We start from the raw sequence: 20,365 nt of genomic DNA, 5'->3' as shown, positions 1-20,365 counted from the left end.
TCAGCCCAGGGAGCCTCAGCACTCCCCTAGGGCCCAGCCGCAGGCATGTACAGAGCTGGCAGAGAGGTCAGGAATGGCAGCAGGAAGCAAGAAGGGCCAGCTAGAGGCCCCAAGACCACTCCCACCTTTCTCAGGTGATGCTAGCAGGACTGAACAGTCTCGATGACATCCTCATCCCTCTGCCCCAACCCTTCTGGCCATAACCTGACCCCTTCCTTGGGCCCCTTCCCTGAGCCACGGGGAGACATGAGGGCAGGGCTAGAGAGGCCTGGGCTGAGGTTCTACCCTCACCTCTGTGAGCAGACCAGGATCTGCAGCTAGAGGAACTGCAGGGGAAGGGCAGAGCGCAGCCTCCAGCAGGGATACCAAACTGGCCTCCTCATGGAGCTTCTGACCCCACAGGGCGCAGCAGGACTTCCTTCCAGCCTGTCAGCTCCTCTCTGAGCAGGCCACTTCCCTTCCTAGGCCAGCCTGAGCAGAGTCCCCCTGGAGCTCTGCCCTCCCGCAACACCCCTGCCCTCGGGGCTCTGCCCTCTGCTCCCTTGCTCCCTGCCCTTGGGGCTCTGTCTCCCACACTCCTGCTCCCCCCACCTAACAAGAGATGAGTCCCTCAGGGCTCTGCCCCACACATCCTTGCCCCCCTTTCGCCCCCGCCTGGGAGCTGGCCCTGCTGCACCCATACCTAGCACACCCACGCGGTAGTTGAGGGTGATGACGATGACGTTGCCGTAGCTGGCCAGGATGCTGCCATCAATCATGTTCCCTGTGCCCTCCATGTAGGAGCCACCATGGATATAAACCATCACGGGCTTGGCCCCACTGTCGCGAATGTCTGAAAGAAGAGGAGGTTAAACACAGGACTCTGCCAGGAGGGGCGGACCCAGGGGAGGGGAACAAAACCAGCTGCCAGGACCTGCGGAGGGGTTGCGCTGCAGCCATGCCCACGCCAGCTAAGGCCTGGGCATCTCACCCAGAACAAACGGAGCCCAGCCCACCACAGGTCATGCAGTCACCTGCCCCCTGGGATTCCCAGAGACCTTACAGGCCCAACCCCCTCGGTGTCAGATCCTGGCACCACTTCTCTCACCAGGCCCACGGAGCCAGCTGCCCCAGGTGGGTCAGGGCTCTGCAGGCCACAGGCCCACTGAAAGGGATTCCTGGCCTGCCAGCCCAGGTGGTGCATTTCCCTGGAGATGGGATATTGCTGTACGTCACTCAGCACTGGGCCCATCCTGGGGCTCCTTCCCCAGCAGCCTGGCAGGGAGCGTCCTGCATGCACAGGGGCTGCAGGAGCCTGCAAACACCCCAGCTGCAGCAGGTTGGTGGCTAGCTGAGTCCTGGAAGCTGACATTGCTTTGGGAAGGAGGGGGGATGTGCAGGACCTGGGGCAGGTGGAGAGAGATCACAGCTCGCAGTTCTGACCTTGCCATGGAAGGCAGGAACCCCTCTGTCTCTTACCACGTCCTCCTAGCTCTACTCCCAGTGCCCAGACACACCATGGTAATGAGGGGCAGATAGACTGACCAGAGGGGCACAGGGAATGGGGGAGATGGAGGAGCAGGGAATGAGGGGAATACAGGAGAGTGGGGGCTGGACTAGGTCCTGTGGAATGGAATGCCAATGGAGGGGGTGCTGGAGAGTGAGGGGTCATGGGGGGAGGAGTGCTACATGATATGGGGATATGGGGGATGGGAGGCAACAGGTGCCCTCTCTTCTGTCTGTGAACATCTCAACGGAAGGTCCTGCTGCACCCCAGCCCTACCCCTGGCATGCCTGCCAGAGGAGTGGGCACTGGAGTCCCTCCGTCTCTGGCTACAGACCTCACGCTCCTTATGCTTGGCCTCAGCATCTCTCTCGCTCTCCTCAGCAGGCGCTGGGGGTCCAGCACAGGTAGGTCAGCCCTTTGCTGACTCCTGCCCTGTTTTCTGTCTCCCGAGGCAATGCCTGAAAGGGCCAGTGCCGGCCACTGGCAATACTTTTGCACTGGCTGAGCAGAGGCACACAGCCATGTTACAGGTGCTCCTCTGCCGCCTGGCCTAGCCCTCTGACCACAGCATCCCCTGAGGCTGGGACCCACTTCTCTATAACTGCTCATTCGCCTAGCTCCCCTTGCTCTCCCTGCTGAGTGCCAGCAGCCGAGAGCCCCTGCAGACACACAGTGATCCCAGGCCAGGCAGGCTCAATTCTGAGCAAGACAAACCTTCCAGCACCCTCAGCAGGACAGGGGCCCACAGGGTAGTGAGACACGGGCAGCGGCACTGGTTGGCCATGGACCCCACTGGGCTACCATGCATGCATTGGGCCTGGGGCCTTGGTCTCTCCTTTGGATGGCTGCCCTGGTGAAAGAGATGACTTTTCATACCCCAGGCTGGCAGCACACAAACAGGGCAGCATCACCCCAGGCCAGACGGTTGACGGGGCTCAGACGGGTCTGCTAACCTCAGCTATGAGTTCTCTGTGGAACCAAGCTGACTGCTGCCCCAGACACCAACAAGCGAGACCTTCCCAGCACTCCTGACAGATACAGGGGCATCTGGTCCTTCCTCACCCCCATCTTCCCAGGGGAACCTGGGGAAGTCATGGCCCTTCTCCCTAGAAGGGGCCTACAGGTCAGTGTGCCTGTGAGAAGAGCATCTCCTGAGGCTACAAGCAGAGTCCACCTATTAGCCCTCTACATGTGGCCATAAGTGTCCCCTCTCTGCAGGCCCAGCGACTCCCAAATGCCTCAAACTCTCTGGTTGGCTGGTGCTGAATCCCCTTTGAGCAGGCAGAGGCTGGGCAGGGCTTTCCCCAGAGGGAAGTTCTCAGGCTTTCAGCCTTGACTTGGGAATGCATTTGGTATCTAGCTTAGTCTCTTGCCAAGGAATTTACCGTCCCCCTTCACCACACTCCTCGCTGAACCCATCCCCACACACCATGCTGGGCAGGATGAGAACATCCACTCCATTGTACAACTGGAGGCTGGGGCCAGGAGCGGCCCACAGTCACGCAGAGAGCCTGCAGCACAACCAGCCTTGAAGCCAGGACTCCTGAGTCCCAAGGTGGCTCCTTAACCACTAGACAAAACAGCCCTCCTCTGATGCTGTGATTTGCTTTTGTCAGACACACAAACCTCTCAAGCCCTGACCAAAGGCTGGGGAGACAGCAGCATACAGGAAATGGCCACTGAGGCTCCCAGCCCGAGCTCCAGTTGTTGGAATGGCCTTTTGGTGGCTGCAGCTGGAGTCAGAACGCTGAGGGAAAAGCCCAGAACTACCACCAAAGCAGCGTGTCCACAGCCTGTCAGGTTCATTGGGGGTGGTTTAATTATACCGAGGGACGAGCACTCTTCCAGTGGTATAGAGGGGCTACACAGGAGACCTTACAGCGGTGCAGCTGTAAGGTCCGTAGTATAGACGTAGCCTAAGGGGATTGTCTGTGACTCCATGGTAAGACTGTTATAGTGATCCAGGGGTTCACATTTGTTACTGGCTTGGTGAAATCTAATTATAGAACATACTGCCAGTTTGGGGTGTCTGTCCTGTTTTTGACAGTCTGCCCTGAGGTAAGCACTTGTGGCCATGAGCCACTTCAGACAGCTTGACAAGCATGACTTCCAGAAAAGCACCCTGTCTGGATCTGAAGACATCAAGAGATGGAGAATCCCCATTCCCTCTGGGAGTTTGTTTCAGTGGTTAATCACCCTTGCTGTTACAAATCTCCAGGGCCAGATTAACTCTCCTGTGGGTCTGGGGCTATTAGATTTTATGGGGCCCCTGTATACAAGTCTGTTTCCTGGGAGGGAGTTTGGTGCAGGATGGGGCTGGGGCAGAGGACTGGGATGCAGGAGAGGGTGCGAGGTGCAGGCTCCGGCTGGGAGGTGCTTACCATGGGCGGCTCCTGGCCGGCAGCGCAGCAGGGCTCAGGCAGGCTGCCTGCCCTAGCCCCATGTTGCTCCTGGCAGCGGCTGGCTCCTAGCACATCTCTGCAGCTCCTGGGCGGAGGGGGACAGCATGTCTCTGTGTGCTGCCCGCGCCTGCAAGCACCGCCCCCAGCCAATGGGAGCTGTGAGGACAGTGCTGGGGGCGAGGGCAGTGTGCAGAGCCACCTCCCCCCTTGCCAGGGGCCATAGAAACATGCAAGCAGCCAGCCGCTTCTGGGAGTGGCATGGGGCCACAGCATGCAGGCAGCCTGCCTGAGCATCTCGCTGCTCTGCGGGACTTTTAGCAGCCCAGAGTTGGAGATCGCTGCCTGTGATTTATTTTTGCAGGGCCCCCCCTTGAACCCAGGCCCTGGGCTGCAGCCCCTAAATCCCTGCCTTAATCCAGCCCTGCAAATCTCTGCTTAATTTCTAATTTGAATTTATCTAGCTTCAGTTTCCAGGCACTGGGAAGGATTAGATTCTTTGTCAGTAAATGTTGATAAGTGTCGATTTCACCATGCACACACAAACTAGTGGAAAGATATTTCCATTGATAATTAACAACATTTACTGATAGGCAAAGTAAGAAAAATGCTGCTTCAGAAATTACTAATTTGATTGAAAAGTATTTACTTAGCATAATTGACATGTGATGTTGACAATATGTGTTTTAACAATTATAAAGCTTTAACTTTTGAAATCTCAATGTTTACTGTCATTTAATTATTGTCTGACACCCCCATAATTTTCTATGACTATGAACATTTAAAATGATAAAAAATCTTTAAAAATACTTAAAACCCAGAATTTTGTGCACTCTGAAAATTTTAAAATCAATACAAATCTAACAAATGCTTAGAAATAAACATTGCTATTCTCCATTAGAAATTATCAAAAACTTTAATTAGGCTTGGCAGAATTCAATTTTACAAACCCTTTAGAACGCACTATTTCTCCCTGGGAAGGAATTTATATGCTGTGATCAAATCACCTCTCAGTCCTCCTTTTGATGGGCTAAAAAGATGGAGCTCTTAAGTTCTCTCACTGTCAGGCATTTTCTGCAGCCCTCAAATAATTTTTGTGCCTCTTTTCTACACCCTCTCCAATTCTGGACTACTGCAGGGTCAGAACAGCCCCTGGTGTGTAACTTAGAGCAACCCTGGGGCTGCTCTAAGTTACTGCAGCTTGCTCAGTTGCTACCTGTCACTTGTGGCACAAGCAACTATGGCCACAGCAGCATAGGCTACACCTCCCAGCCCAGCCCAGTCCTTAGGCTGAAGCTCGCCAAATGCATCGGGGGCACCAAGGGGATTCTCACTTGGCTTTTACAAGTAGCTTACAGTCCCTGGTCACTGTCAGAGCAGCGTACCTGTTGGTGCTGAAGGCAGAACCCTCTCCTGCTGTGTCACCAGGTGGCAGCAAGCCCCGCGACTGCACCTGGGGTGGAGAATTCTTTGAGGCAACTACAGGGAGGAGTTGCTACACAGAGCATCTGGACATTGTCCTGTGGGTGGGCCGCACAAGGTGGAAAGGCTACACGTTCTGGACCCTTTCTTATTTAAATCCCTCAGACTGGGTCCCTCTTCAGACCTTTCGCATCTCAGCCCTGGCGGAGCTAATGCCTCTGGCAGCAGCATTCTCAGCACAGCGGTTTTTCAGTCCTGCACATGGGACTGTCATCACCAAGCCACTTACCCCCTGGTGCCTTAGTGTAGCTAAGCCAGTGCAGCATGGGAGACGTTGTGACACAAAAGGGGAAGCTGCTTTCTGCCCCCCCCGCCATCTAAGCACCCATGTGTACATACATAGACACCCCCATTCCCAAATGCCACAGCTGCAGTGAGGAGGCTGAGGGCCACACAGTGCCAGAGAATGTGCAATCCTCAACATTGCGTCCGCCAAGGATATTGCCAATGAGGTGAATTTATCACAGTGATGTGCACTGAAGACAAACACCAATTTAGGTCACAGTACAAGGGGTTCTGGGATGGGGCAGGGATCACAGAGGCAAAAGGCTGCAGATGGAAAGACAGGCTGGTTTTGCCAGGTTAAATTCCATCTGCCAGAAGGGTGCCCAGAATGCCATAGGACTCTCACAATTCACCAGTTTCCACTGACATCAATTTACAGCTGTGTCCTCTGTAAACTTCCCCACCTGCCAACATGATAGGCCAGTTGCCTTTTATACTGAGTACCAGCCAACTTTGCAGCTTCCTTAGGCCTGATCTACATTCCAAGTTGCTCCGGATTAAAATCACATCTTCAGTTAAAGTGATACAAGACCATACCTGGATGCTGGGAATTCAGTTTAAACCTGGCTTGTATCAATAGGGAATCGAGTGAAGTTAAATGGATACAAGCCAGGTTTAAACTGAATTCAGAGCATCCAGACAGGGTGTTGGACCAGTGTGACTCAGTCAGCTTAAAAGCCCATCTTCAGTTATGCTGCTGCAACTGTGTTGGGCAAGGCGTTGGCCTCTGGGCACAGCAAGGTCCTTGCTGATCTGCAAATTTTGGGGCCTATTGTTTACTCCCACTTGCTCCACCCTCGTTTTTGTTTTCACTGCCAGCAATCTGGGCTCTTTGTGATTCAGGGGGAGACACCTCCTTGCACTAGCTCCTCCAGGCAGGAAAGGACCACAACCCCCCCTTTCTGCACCTTCCAGGGACTGAGGCGCCCCAGGGGGAACCCTACTCCATGGTTACTGGCAACTGCACATGGAACCAAGAGCATTACAGAGACTCGAAGGCAGCAGCGGCAGAGGCCATGCCTAAGCCATCCATGTACCAGGCTCTGCTGCCTCAGCTAGCCACATGCCCCCCTTCCGGAGGGCACTGCCCAGTGCAGGAGGTAGGACTGTCCATGTAGCAGCCTGCTGGGAGTCACACCTGCCCTCTAGGGTGTGGAAAAACAGCTCCTGTCTCTGACAGGAGAGATGCAGAGTGGGAAAGGACTGGAAGGGTGCTCCCCTAATGCAGACCTCCCCACTATAGCCAGACAGCTATATGGAATTGAGTATTTCCCAGCGCCCTGGGGCTTGAGCCCAACTTGAGGCACCAGGGCTCCCGGGGGTTTGAAAATATTTAATGGAGCTCTGCTCCAGCTGATTTTAAGCCCTGAATCCACAAGACCAAAAGCAGCGTAGAGGCTCAGAGCTGAGAGGGCAAAGATGGAAAATCCCAGCACCACATTTCTTTCTCTAAATCTCACAACTTTTGGGGGGCTGGCTTGTGACTCCTGACCATCTGGGGTTGGCCATCTCCTCCTGGTCTCACACACCAGACCTCCAGAGTGGCGTGTGGCTTGACCCCATGAATGCGTGAGTGTTCATCAGGGACCCTGGTGGACCCAGGGAGCAGCCATGGGCCCTGAGAGGGTGAGAGAACCTGGCTATGCCCTGATGTGACTGCTGGGAGCAGGCTCCCCCTTTCCTTCCTAGGCTTGTCTGAGGCTCTGGCCAGGAGCTGAGCAAGGCCAGCCCTGACAATGCTGTCTCACTACCAGGGGGGTATCAGGACACACAGAGAGGGGCAAATGACTGGCCTTTCGTACCAGCCAAGGGAGGCTCCAGCAGGCAGGGCCACATCCTCCTCCATGTGTCTCTGGTCTCTAGTACACCTAGATACAAACTCCAGAGCCCACATCCGCCCCACTCTCCACCACCATCCCCCTGGTGTCTTGGGATCACCCTTCCCACCCAGTTGCTGCCAGCCCGGTCGTTTCCCTGTCCAGCTCTATGCCTTGGTGATCTCCCATCTAGCCTGCTGTGCTGCTCTCCAGCCCCACTCTGACCTTGCAACCCTTGAGCCTGCCCAGACACTGCTCCCACCACAGCAAACTCCAGCTGCTCCTTCTCTGAGGCGCTGAACAGCTCTGGCCACGCAGCTGTTGCCTCCTGCTGCTGCCAGATGAACAGAGAAAGGGCCTCTTAGGCTGAGCAGCTGGAAACCACTGCCTTAGCACCCCCCCAGGAACAGCCCTGCACTCCTTGCCTGGGGGACAGTGTTGGCTGGGAATCGACCCCTGCGGGGCAGGCTGGGAGCCCCGTGGCCACCACATTGAACATGAATGTACCACAGGGAACCCTGCACTGGCAGAGATCGAACTGGTCTTCTCTGCCTCTAGATTCTGAGCCTCGCTGATTCCTTAGTCCAGGCCTGCTCCATCTGAGACATCAGCACCCCATGTTCCAGGGACTTGATACCAGGGTGCTGGCACGATACAAAGCATCTGGTGCGCACCCGACCCCCTGGCCAATCATCACATGCACTGCCCCAGCAGCAGAAAGCATGCCTGGCCCTGGGTGGCTGCTGCCCATGGCTCCACCTCCAGCCGTGGGCTTAACTTGGGGAATTCTTGCCTATTCCTTTGTGGTGGATCTAATGTTTAGCCACCCAAATGCCAAGGTCATTAACTCACAGTTAATCAGGCTGCCATCGCAATGACCACCACCTGCCACAGGGCAGCACCACTTCTCCCAGTGCCCCCTGCTGACTCAAATCAGCTGCACCCTCCCATACTGTCCAGGCCCCAGTTCTGCAATGGACATGGCAGGCAAAATCAGATACTCCTCTCCACTCTGCTGAGAAAAGCCACCTGCCAAGGCTGATCTGTCCCTGGCCACACAGAGCCCAGCTCCCCAAGAGGGGTGGCCAAGCCACTGAAGTAATGCTTGCCTTCCCTCCCGTTCCCACAGCCAGGCCCTCGTGAGACCAGTTGCCAAATTCACCAGCTCATTGTGACAGCGTGCAGACAGTGCCCCAGTTCGCTCCTGCCAGACAGCCCCATCCAGCGCTGGCATGTTCACTCTCTCACCCACATGCTCTGCCATACCCTCAACAAGCAGCACAGCATGCCTGTCCTCACCCACGCCTGGACAGTATGAGAGCTGCTGTCCTCCTCGAATCCACTCACATGGGGCTTGAGCCCAGAGCTGGCAAGTTACTGACTCACGAGCAGAGTGCTGTGAAATGCATGGTTGCCCTTAACAGCAACTGTGCAGCAAGCACAACCAGGTATTTAAAGCAGAAGATCATACACCCAAATGGGGGACTTCTGTCCCCCTCAAATCTAACCCGCTGAGCTAGCCTGGGTGACGTTAACCGGACACTACGGCACAGCCTGCAACAGAACGCTCAGGGCTACTCTCTGCAGGTCCAGTTGCCCTTCACTGGACAGGTGACGGGCACCCCTGCTCCTAAATGAAGATGCTAACCCTGGAGAGAAAGCAGAGGCCAGTAAAGTGACAGTGCTCTCTTCTGCAGGTCTCCAGAGCTCCTGACAGCTCTGTGCTCAGCATCTTGCCTTCATCCATATTTCCAGTTTCCTCTGCACCTGCAGTGGGGAGTGGCAGTGGCAGAGCGCACGCGAGTGGACACATGAGAGAGAGAGAGCGAGAGAGAGAGTGAGCCGGACTAGACTCTAGATAGCAAATCCGGACATGGGTTAAAGCAGGCCTGGACTGCGTTCTGCCATATGCATGCTCCCTGCAAGCCAGTGGGGCCCCAGAGGGAATTGCACGGGACACAAGGGGATGAGGTCAGGTGTTGCCTGCTCTGACACTGTGCACGGTGGGGAGAAGGGAGGTTGGGATGGCAGCATGGGGGTGGAGCCAGAAAGGAAAGTCTCTTCATTGACACAGTAAGTCTGAGGTTCAGCGAGAACAGAGGCTGGAGGTGAAATGTGACTGGGTGTGGGGTGAAATCGACCCAGGCACCCTTTGGCTCCTCTCTTGTTCACATGTCGCCATGCTTCCTTAGAGCCTTTTGCTCACACAGAGGCAGACTGGGCAGCCAGCAAACTCCTTCTAAAGCAAAACCCCCTGAGCTTCCCTCAAAGGAAAGGTATGAGCGCCCCTGCACAGCCGGTCACCCCACCTGGCCACCCCGTGCAACTGCTCAGCCCAAGGAAACAAAGACACAGACAGACAGGGCTCCCTGAAAATGGCAGAGAATGGAAAGCAAACGGATTTGCTTTGCGTGTCATGCAGCAGCAGCAGCCTCGAGCACAGAAATACCTTCATCTTCATCCCCGTCATTATCCGCTAAGTCCTCGCCCTGTTTCTTAGCGCTGGCTCCTAGGGACCAAACACGAGGAGACAGAACAAAAAAGAAAAACAAAAAACAAAAACAAAAGAGAATTCAAAAATAGCATGATAGCAGAGAAGGAGGCCAGGCCCACAGCACCACCTGGCTACTCACACCGCATCTCTCCATGGGCTCGGCCAGTGCGGCTGGCCAAGCACAGCCACAGTTCAGAGCAGACAGGGACTGCCTCTCCAGGCTGCCGGCCCCCGCCCACTGAAGTCTGCCCTGGGAACATGTGCTCCTTGGTCTGGGGCCCAGGAGAGGGAGAGAACAGGCCTCTTTAAGCAGGACAGCAGATGAGCTTGTGTGCCCTCCTGCCTTCCCCGCTACATCCTCAGCCTCCCCGTGGCCCACACTTTGCAACTGATTCTTGGACTGATTTGGGGTAAGCTCTGTGCCCTGCCCATCGGCAGAAAGCCAGTAACACTAACTCATCATCTTGGTTCCACTAAACCGGTGCCAGTTAGTTTGTAGCCCAGGCCTGACTCTCAAACACCTCTGCCTCCCTTTTCTCTCCCCATCAACCCCTCACCATCCCAGGGGTGTGCATGCTGCTCGGTGGAAGGGGCTGCTCTCCTGCTGGCACTGGGTGGCACCCCCTTATTTTCACTGTACTGCAGGCAGGGTTTGAAGCTGAAGCTCTGTCCTTTCACATCAAACCAATTACAGGCACAGTCAGCCACAAACGCCCAAAGCTGCCAAGAAGTCTGTATGCCATCAAACCCCAGAGACATTGAGACCCCAAGACAGTGTGTGCCCTGAGCTTTGCTTCCCTGGACTGTAATAATGCGAACAGGCATAGATCTGAAACTTGCAAGGGCTGAAAAACTGGCTGAAGGATGTAAACAGAGGGCAGCGGATGGCATGGGGGAAACAGCTGCCAGGAGGACTCCAGTTAGACTGGCCTGATTTAGCATGTTAGCGATCACAGACACAGTGGTGAGCAATATGTGGGTGACATTCCCAGGTGACACTAAATTGAGAGAAAGCCAGAACCTCTGGGAGACCAGAAGCATGATCTAAAGGGGTCAGAGAGGCTGGAAAACCCGAGCAGGAAATAACAGAATGGGATTCCGCTGAGAGAAATGCGGTTAGTGGGTCTGGGAGAAAATAACCTAAAAACTTCCCCAGTGGGAAGGGCAAACTGTAGATACAGCAGAAAGGAATGACAGGAGTAGGGAATTAGAGTGTTATGGAAACAAAGGGCAGGGCAGTTCTGTGCTGCAAATGGAAAGCATGGCCCAGCCCATGAAGTGGGAGCCCCTCTCTATCCCTCTCTGGAGAGACACCCCCCAGGATCCTGTGCTCACCTTCCAAGCCCAGAGGCCTTCATTCCACAAGCTGGGAAGGAACGGCCCTTCTGTGCATAGTTTTGGTGAGGTCACATAATCTACTAGATGCCCCAAAAGCCACAATTTCATAATTGAGGAAGAAGGACATAGTGGTTAAAAACCTATCCTGGCTCAGAGGGGAAGTGATGGCAGCTATAAATATATATATAACAAATGGAAGAAAGTGGAAGTCAATAGTAATGAATATAAATCAAAAGCTAGGAACTGTAGAAAACTCATAAGGGAAGCCAAGGGACACAGTGAGAAATCTATGGGCAATAGAATTAAGGACAATAAGAAGGAATCTAAGTATATTAGGAACAAAAAGAATCCTGACAATGGCATTGGTCTACTACTAGATGGAAATGATATAATTACCAATAATAATGCAGAACAGGCAGAAGTATTCAATAAATAATTCAAGAATAATTAAATTAATAGAGGTAAATGGTAAAGGGGATGTAATGCAACATGGGTTTACCAAAAATAAATCACACCAGACTAACCTGATTTCCTCCTCTGAAAAAAATCACTGATTTTTTAGATAAGGGAAGGGCAGGAAATCTAATATACTTGGACTCCCGTAAAGCATTTAACATGGTACCACATGGGAAATAATTAGTGCAGTTAAGGAAGATGGGATCAGTACAAGCATTGTAAGTTGAATAAGGAATTGGCTAAAGGTGAGAAGGCAATGGGTTGTGCTGAAAACTGAATTATCAGCCTGGAGGGACAGTATTAGTGGGAGTCCCTCCAGGATACATCTTGGCACCAATATTATTCAATGTTTTTATTAACGACCTTGGCAAAAAAAGTGGGACTCCGCTGATGAAATTTGCTGATGATAGAAAATTGGGAGGCACCATCAATACAGAGGAAGATCGGAATAATATACAGGAAAAGCTGGATGACCTTGAAGACTGGAATGACAGAAATGGGATGAAATTAAATAGTACAAAATCCAAGGTCACACACTTAGGGTCTAATAGGAATTTATGCTACAAACTGGGGGCTCATCCATTGGAAGTAACAGAGGAGGAGAGGGACCCTTGTGTGTGGACTGATTACAGATGACTATGAGCCATCAATGAGCTGCATTCAAGAGTTTCAAAGAGCTGGCTGAGGAGCTTGCTGGCCTGTTAATGATTTTGAATAAATCTTGGAACACAGGGAAAGTCCCAGAAGACTCACAGAAAGCTAACATTGTGCCAATAATTAAAAAGGGTAAACAGGATGATCCGGGTAGTTACAGGTCTGTCAGCCTGACATCAATCCTGGGCAAGATAATGGAGTGACTGATGCAGGACTTGATTAAAGAAGAATTAAAGGAGAGTAATATAATCAATGCCAATCAACATGGGTTTCTAGAAAATAGAGCCTGTCAAACTAACTTGGTATCTTTTTTGATGAGATTACAAGTTTGACTGATAAAGGTAAGTGTTAATGTAATATGCGTAGACTTCTGTAAGGCATTTGACTTGGTATCACATGACATGGTGATTAAAATATTAAATCAATATAAAATTAAAATGGCACACATGCAACTGATTAAAAGCTGGTTAACTAATAGGTGTCAATGTAATTATAAAAGATGGTTACTTACCTTTATTGTAACTGTTGTTGTTCTAGATGTGGATGCAGACACGTATTTCATTCAGGAGAGGGCACACCCAACACACCAAAGTTGGAGATTTTGCCTAGCAACACTTATGCCCCATCCCACATATATACCCAGGGGAGAGGCTAAGGCCAGCACTCTGTTCCTTCACACCAAAACCCCAGGTTGGAGTCTTCAATGCAGAGGGGTGGAGGGTGGGTCGCAGAATACATGTCTGCACCCACATCTCAAAGGACAACAGTTACAATATAAGTAGGTAACCGTCTTTTCAAGTTTGTACAGGAAAACACACATAAACTGGTGAATATCCTCCAGCCATCGCAGGGATCTGCCCCAGGTCTGGTTCCAGTCACTATCTTCACAAATGATTTGAATAATGGCACACAGAGTACACTTAAATAAGACTCTGATTCCACAAGCAGTTCCAGCAGGTGATGGGCTCAGAGTCTATTTAAACTGTGAAAGCCGAACTGTCTTCTCAAAGTTTGCATCCCTTCTCAGTGCCGTGATGATAGCATAATGTTTAGTGAAGGTATGCAAGGAGTACCATATTCCAGCCCTGCAGATATCCACCACGGAGACATCCCTAAGGAATGCATCCGGTGTCGCTTGAGCTCTTGTCGAATGAGCCCGCAATGACTGCAGAGGTATCAACCAAGCCAGTGTAGAAGGTGTGGTAATGCAGGCAGTTATCCACCTGGAAATGGTCTGAGTAGCAACTGGTTGTCCCTCCAACCACTCAGCGAAGGACAGAGCCAAGGTGACGAACAAAACGGCTCAGTTCTTTCTAACTAAGATGCTAAGCACCAGCTCACATCTGAGCTATATAGCTGCTACTCCTCTGAGCTCGAATGTGCTTTGGGAAAAAATATAGGTAAGTAAATAACCTGACTGGGCAAAAATGTTGGGTGTGGCCTTAAAGCCTCCTTGAAGGCTTGAGTGTACAGAGAATCTGCCATTAAGGGTTGCAGTTCGCTAACTCTTCTTGGGGGTGGAATGGCGCCTTTTGAGAGAGGAGAGCCCATGAATATGTTGAATGGCAGACCCATCAGTGCCCCACGACCATATTAAGGTCCCACAATGGTGCTCTTACCTTCACTGGTGGAAAATGACAGATAATCCCTTTGAAAAACCTCACCATTATACGTTTTGAGAATACCAAGTTTCCATGAATGGGAAGGTGGAAAGCTGAGATCGCCACCAAGTAAACCCTCCGGGAGCTCAGAGTGAGACCTGAAGATTTCAAATGCAACAAATAAACCAAAATGTCCTGAATCCCTGCTAAATGCAGTACTTCGCATTTGTCTTTATTGAATTTCATCCTATTTATTTCAAACCACTTCTCCAGTTTGTCAAGCTCATTTTGAATTCTAATCCTGTCCTTCCATGCGCTTGCAACCCCCAGCCCCAGCTTGGTATTAGCTGCAAACTTTGTAAGTGTACTCTGTGCCATTATCCAAGTCATTTATGAACAGAACTGGACCCAGGACAGGTCCTTGGCTGAAGGATATCCACCAATTTATGGGTGTTTTCCTATACAAACTTAGCCTGAACCTCTAAGGCCAATGCCATGCGCCTGAGCAGGTCCTGATATGAACTGAAGTCTTCTGGTTCCAGAGAGGATGACTAGGGTATTGCTGCATTATCTGGTGACGAAGAGGAAGACGTAGCTGGGAACAACAGAATCCCTTGAGGAATGACAGCTGACTGTCGTAAAGGTTCAGGATGCTTCTTCGCAGAGGGAGCCCGCTAGTGGTTCCGGCAGGGAGTGCACTGAAGACATAGGTGATCTCCCCTACGGTGAGCAGGTGACCATGATTTTGCTGAATGAGGGAATACCCTGGGATTCCATGGAGGTCACTGTGGATGAGGATAGTGCATCAGCACCCAGAAAGAACTAGGCCAGTGTCCCATGTCTCTATTGCAGGAATGGTACCAATCCTGTCATTGACTATGATTTTCGCTGTGTCTTGACAATCTTCAAAAGCAAAATGGGGAAGGGGAGGGAGATGCCTCTAAGCTCATATTTGAGGATCCCTCCAAATAGTTGATGGACATCATTGATAAAAACGTCCAGCATTATCCTTGGCCCAGCCCAATGGTGCCATCGGCACTGAGTGAACAGTCAATATTATCTTGGATACTGGTACCAGCCTCGATCTCATACTCGGTACCAATGCTTCTTTTGGGAACCTAAATGAAGCTGGTCCCAGGCCAGCGATGCAGGCTGCGTCGCAGTGAGCATCAGTAGTGAAGAGTCTCTGCGTGTGCCCAAAGTGCCAAGCAGGAAGTCGACAGCTCCCCTAACCGAGGGTAAACCACAGTGCACATGATGGTGTTGGCAACAACAATAAGTTTGCTACCAAACCAGGTGGAGCCCAGGATGCCAAGTGTAGTCGGATGCCCAGGATGCCAGTGTAGTCAGCTGGTCCTGAATGAGTGGTGAGTCAGGGATAGACAGGCACAGCAAATCTGCTGTTGGGGTGTAGACTGACAGTGCCACCGTCTCTGCCAAGGGTACTGGACTTAATGGGAACCCAATGAGTCAATGGTATAGGTTTTCCCTGCTCATTACCGGAAAGCACGTAACCTGAGCACTGGGGAACTCTGGTGCTGGTCCGTATTTTTCTTAAACAGGGAAGACGAGTCTCCTCTACCTCTGGAATGGCCCTGGTCTATTTTATGTGTTCTTTTTCTCAGGGGGCCCAATGAAGGGAAGCAGTCTCTTCGGGGCGAGTAATCCCAGCTTGGTTGAGAAGTCCCATATTGTACTAGCTCCAGTGCTCTTTGAGGTGCCGGACTCTCGACAGCAGTCCTCAGGGCTGAGAAAGGCCTCATGGCCAGATTGAGAAGGTGCTGCTTCAATCGTAAGTCTCTAACCATTCAAGTCCTCTTTTTAAAGGACTGAAAAATAGAACACCTTTCCTTAACGTGTCCTTCTCCATGACATCCAGTGTGGGGATAGCCACCCCAGATGAAGGGCAATGTTTAAACCCCAGGGAGGAGGAGAAACTAGTCAATTACTACTATCACTATCTAACTGCGGCTACTAACTATAACTATACTATCACTATATACAAGAAAATCACAAAAAGCTGTGAAGACAAGTGTAGGGAAAGATCACACTAAGCACTCCAGCACGGGCAGTGAGATGGAACTGAGGGAGGTCAGGGAAGCACTGCCCTTATATAGCCAAGGGAGGGGCATGAGCATACCACATGGGTGCTGCTGGGCAAAATCCTCTGACTTTGGTGCACTGGGCGTACGCACAGCTGAATGGAATACAAGTTCGCAACCACTCAAAGAAGAAACAGGGAATCATCATCAAGCAGGTGCACTTTCAGTGGATCCTGCAGGTATCAGTTCTTGGCCCTTCACTAATTAACATTTTTATCAATGACCTGAAAGAGAACGTAAAGTCATCACTGAAAGTTTGCAGATGACACAAGAACTGGGGAAATGATAAATAATGAAGAGGATAGGTCACTGATAAAAAGCGATCTGGATTGCTTGGTATACTAGATGCAAGCAAACAATATTCATTTTAATATGGCTAAATGTAAACCTATACATCTCAGAATGTAGACCATAATTACTGGATGGAGGACTCTATCCTGGGAAGCAGTGATTCCGAAAAAGATTTGGGAGTCATGGTTGATAATCAACCATGATAATGAGCTCCTAGTGAGCCACTGTGGCCAAAAGGGCTAATGGGAACTTCGCATGCATAAACAGGGAAATCTCAAGTCGGGGAGAGGTTGTTTTACTTCTGTATTTGGCACTGGTGTGACTGCTACTGGAATATTGTGTCCAGTTCTGGTACCCACAATCCAAGAAGGATGTTGATAAATTAGAGTGGGATCACAGAAGAGCCCTGAGAATGACTGAAGGATTAAAACATCCCTTATAGCAATAGATTCAATGAGCTCAGTCTATTTAGCTTAACAAAGAGAAGGTCAAGGGGTGACTTGATTACAGTCTACAAATACCTACATGGGGAAAAATATTTGATGATGGGCTTGTCTAACACACAACCCAATGGCTGGAAATTGAAGCTAGACAAATTCATGTTAGAAATAAGGTGTAAATTTCCATCAATGAGACTAATTAACCACTGGAACAATTTAGTGGTCGTGGTGGATTCTCCATCACTGGGAATTTTAAAATCAAGATTGGATGTTTTCTTTAAGATATCTTGTAAGAATTACTATTTTGGGGCAGTTCTCTGGCCTGTATTATTCAGGAGGTCAGACTAGATGATTACAATGGTTCCTTCTGGTCTTGGAATCTATCAATCTATGAATACTTTGTCATTTCTGAGTGCCCCATCACCAGAAGCTGGAGACAAATTCAGGTTCTACTCTGAATTCCCGGAGAAACAATGAAGGACCTAGAGAGAGCAGCGTAACCACTGGTTACAGGAATCAGTTACGTAGGACTTGGCTGAATGAAGAGTAAGGGTGGTTACAACAAGGAGCTACAAGTGTGAAGGGTACAGGGACTGGGCAGGGCCCTATGCGATTACTACTAAGAGCAACAAGATTAAGTTCAGCCAAAATTTGGGCTGAGTATCAGGAAACATCCTGCAGTAGTGAAGCATTTGATTGTGGAAACAGCTTCACAGGGGTGTGGTGGCCAGAACCTGACTGAATGGAGCAATCCTGCCCTGCCTCCCAGAATTGGGGTATCACCCAATAGGTTTTACTAGTTACCAGTTTATTTGCATCTAAATACACCAACTCACTTCAGATCCCAAATCCTTAAACCTGACCACAGAAGCTCTAACAGGTCCAATCGAGACAGTCTTCAGGGCCAGACCAGAGCTGCTCACCAGCTTGTTTATTTACATCCCTAGACATGCAACTGACAAAATTAAAGACACTTGGTTCCTCCTTTCCTCAGCTACCAGGAGCCTGTTTCCTCTGCAGGAAACCCTCTGCAGCTATCTCCAAAGCTGCACTGGCTTAATGTTAACCAGCACCAAAGGCTGTGTGGATACTCATTTCAGTTTAGCGTAAGTGTATTAGAAACATGTTTAAGCTTAACCAAAATCAGCTACTCACACCAAAATACCAGTATCCACACAGGGGTTGCACCAGTTTAACTAAACCAGTGCAACTTTGTTGTAGACAAGACCTAAGGTACGGGGAGGATGGCAGCTTTAGGGGATTAGCAACACCAACAGCAGGAGAAGCATAGCACTCTGAGCCCAAGCCGGAGCATGTCCAAAACCAGCCCTATTCTCCTTCAAAACAAGGCAGCCCCAGAGTGGGCTGGCCCCACCTGCTGAGACCAGCTGAAAGCTGTGGCAGGTGCTAGTGTCATGTAGGTTCCAAATGGACCCAGTTTAGGGATGGCTAAGATAAAGCGAAAGTGGGTAGTGGGGTAGGAAAAGAGCTGGCCTGAGAGCAGTGACAGATTAACCCTTCCTTTGCCCCTTTTACCTAGCTACCTAGGGTATCACAGACCCAAAGAGTTAAGGATGGAAAAGGCCTATGAGTGCTGGGACCCACTCAAGGCAGGAACCCGACCCTAGGGACCAGCCCTGCCTGGGCTTTAGCAGGGCTCTTCTGTCCATTCCTTGTGATTTCAGGGACTACTGGGTAGCCACAGAAACCAGAGCCAGGCTGGGGGAATGGGAGGAAGGGAAGGAGACACTGCAGTTCCCAGCATGGCAATCTCCCCATGAGAGGCAGACAGACACGCCCTACCCTTGCTGCATTACAGTTGCCCAGGACACTGGCTCAGCTCTCACCAGCATGCACCAGTGCACCATTTCAATTAAAAATTATTTCAAAAAATCAACTTTCATACAAACTGTCACAAATACAAACAATGGTCCAAGTGCCCTGGGCAGCAACGGGCCACTTGGCCTCCAGGATGCTATTCCATCTGTCTCAGAACCTGGGCTTCAAGCCCATCAGGGCCCCTGCCTCCTGCACTATGACCCCACAAAGGGCCAGCCCTGGGACACTAACAGCAACTCTCCCGAAGGACAGAAATCTCCAAGCGCCTCTTAATTTTAATTAATAGATCTGCACTATGCAAATAAACGGAGGTGACTGCATGCTGGTTGGCACCCCAGCAGAGAGCCATTCAGAACTGCCTGAAGTATGACAACAGCTCCAAGTTTAGCAGCTCTGTGTCCAGCGGGCTTGGGGCCTGGGCTGCTAGGAGGGGAGGCTGCTCATGGAGGCGATTTGTGCAAAAAAGCCAGATGGCTGCGGTGTTAATAAAGGAGTACCAGCGCACACCCGTCACCTCAGGGACCTCCTGGAGAAAGGCACAGAGAGAGCACCAGCTGTTTGACTCCCATTGGCAGGAGCATCTTTTGTGTTAGTAAAGAGTCAAACAGATCTATGGAGCTGTACAAATAACTAACCCTGTGGGGCTCTGGTGGCTCCCAAGGAAGAGTGAGGAGTCCGTGGCCATTGAGGGAGGTGTGTCATCCCTCCTGTAGCGGGCAGAGATCTAACTAGGCACCACAAGGGAGCAATAAGAAACAGACCCAATTAATATCAAATCTAGTGAGTTCCTCTACTCAGAGCTCCCCCAGCCCCTTCCACTCTGCTGGTGCAGCTATTTCCAACAGTTTGGTCAGTGGCTGTTTGGTAACACCCACAAGTTTGCAGGCCTCAGGGAAGGAGGCAAGAGCTGTTCTAGAATAAAACCACTGCAATTCTCACATAGTCAGGGTGGGAAGTCACCCCCTAGCTGATGCACTTCTGTAACCACTCAGGGGCTTGTCTACACACAAGGGGTCTGGCGCTTTAGCTGTATTGGTCTAGTTAAAGCAGGACAGTCCTCCCAGGATCGTCCTGTACTGGAAGGGAAATAAGCTATAGTGGTATAAGGCACTTTGATACCGGTCAGACTGTGTCCACACTAGGGGTTGTACTGGTAGAATCATATTAGAGCCCTAATCGACCCAGTTCTACTGGCACAAAGTCTGTATGAAGGCCAGACCTTACTTCTCAACTATTCACATCCCCTCAGGGATCATGCTGGGGTTTGGCTCCCAAAGGAAATCAGACTTGGCAGAGGTGGAGACCGCAGAGGGCGTTGGGCAGGGCCTCGGGCAGGGCCTCCTGTAAGCTCACTGCTCCGGGTGGAAGTGGTGTGTGCAGCTCCCTGGTTAAGGTGGAGCACAGCTTTGCATGTAAAGCAAAAATAGAGCCAGCGTGCCCTCCACAGACCACCAGGACTTACAAAGGACAGAATGAACTTCTGGAGGTAGTTGGGATGCCTAAAGCTCCCCAGGTGGCCAGAACTCCCTGACATCGTAGGAGGCCATATTCAAAAATTGGTATGTTAGGGAGAAGGATCATTGCATGCTGCTGTTTATTAGCAGGGGCTCATGAACACCCCAAAGAACTCCTCTTTCAAAATGGCTGCTGGCTCCTGTTACTCTCCCTGGAAGCAAGACTA

At 51.0% G+C, this 20,365-nt stretch overlaps 1 protein-coding gene across 10 annotated transcripts in view; it reads right to left on the bottom strand.

Annotated features, from left to right (window-relative positions):
• NLGN3 (neuroligin 3) overlaps window positions 1-20,365 on the bottom strand; it is a 122,383-nt gene that overhangs the window by 43,500 nt on the left and 58,518 nt on the right. For 6 of the 10 annotated variants that reach the window (XR_012160653.2, XR_012160655.2, XR_012160654.2 and 3 more), the window contains 2 exons: window positions 9,919-9,978; window positions 683-832 (listed from right to left, as the gene is read on the bottom strand). The exons of 1 other annotated variant lie outside the window; for it this stretch is intronic. Coding sequence is in view for 1 of the 9 variants with exons in the window: in XM_073358647.2 (XP_073214748.1) it covers window positions 683-832; window positions 9,919-9,978 (210 nt within the window). In the remaining 8 variants the exon portion in view is untranslated. Of the gene's footprint in view, window positions 1-682; window positions 833-5,270; window positions 8,954-9,117; window positions 9,336-9,918; window positions 9,979-20,365 lie in introns of those variants that run through there. 3 more of the 10 variants (XR_012160661.2, XR_012160662.2, XR_012160657.2) reach the window with 3 other exon arrangements.

This window comes from Lepidochelys kempii, chromosome 9 (genome assembly GCF_965140285.1).
Source record: "Lepidochelys kempii isolate rLepKem1 chromosome 9, rLepKem1.hap1, whole genome shotgun sequence".
NCBI lineage: Eukaryota > Metazoa > Chordata > Testudines > Cheloniidae > Lepidochelys > Lepidochelys kempii.
The sequence above is the reverse complement of the archived record's forward strand: the minus strand, read 5'-3'. Positions and strand labels throughout refer to the sequence as shown.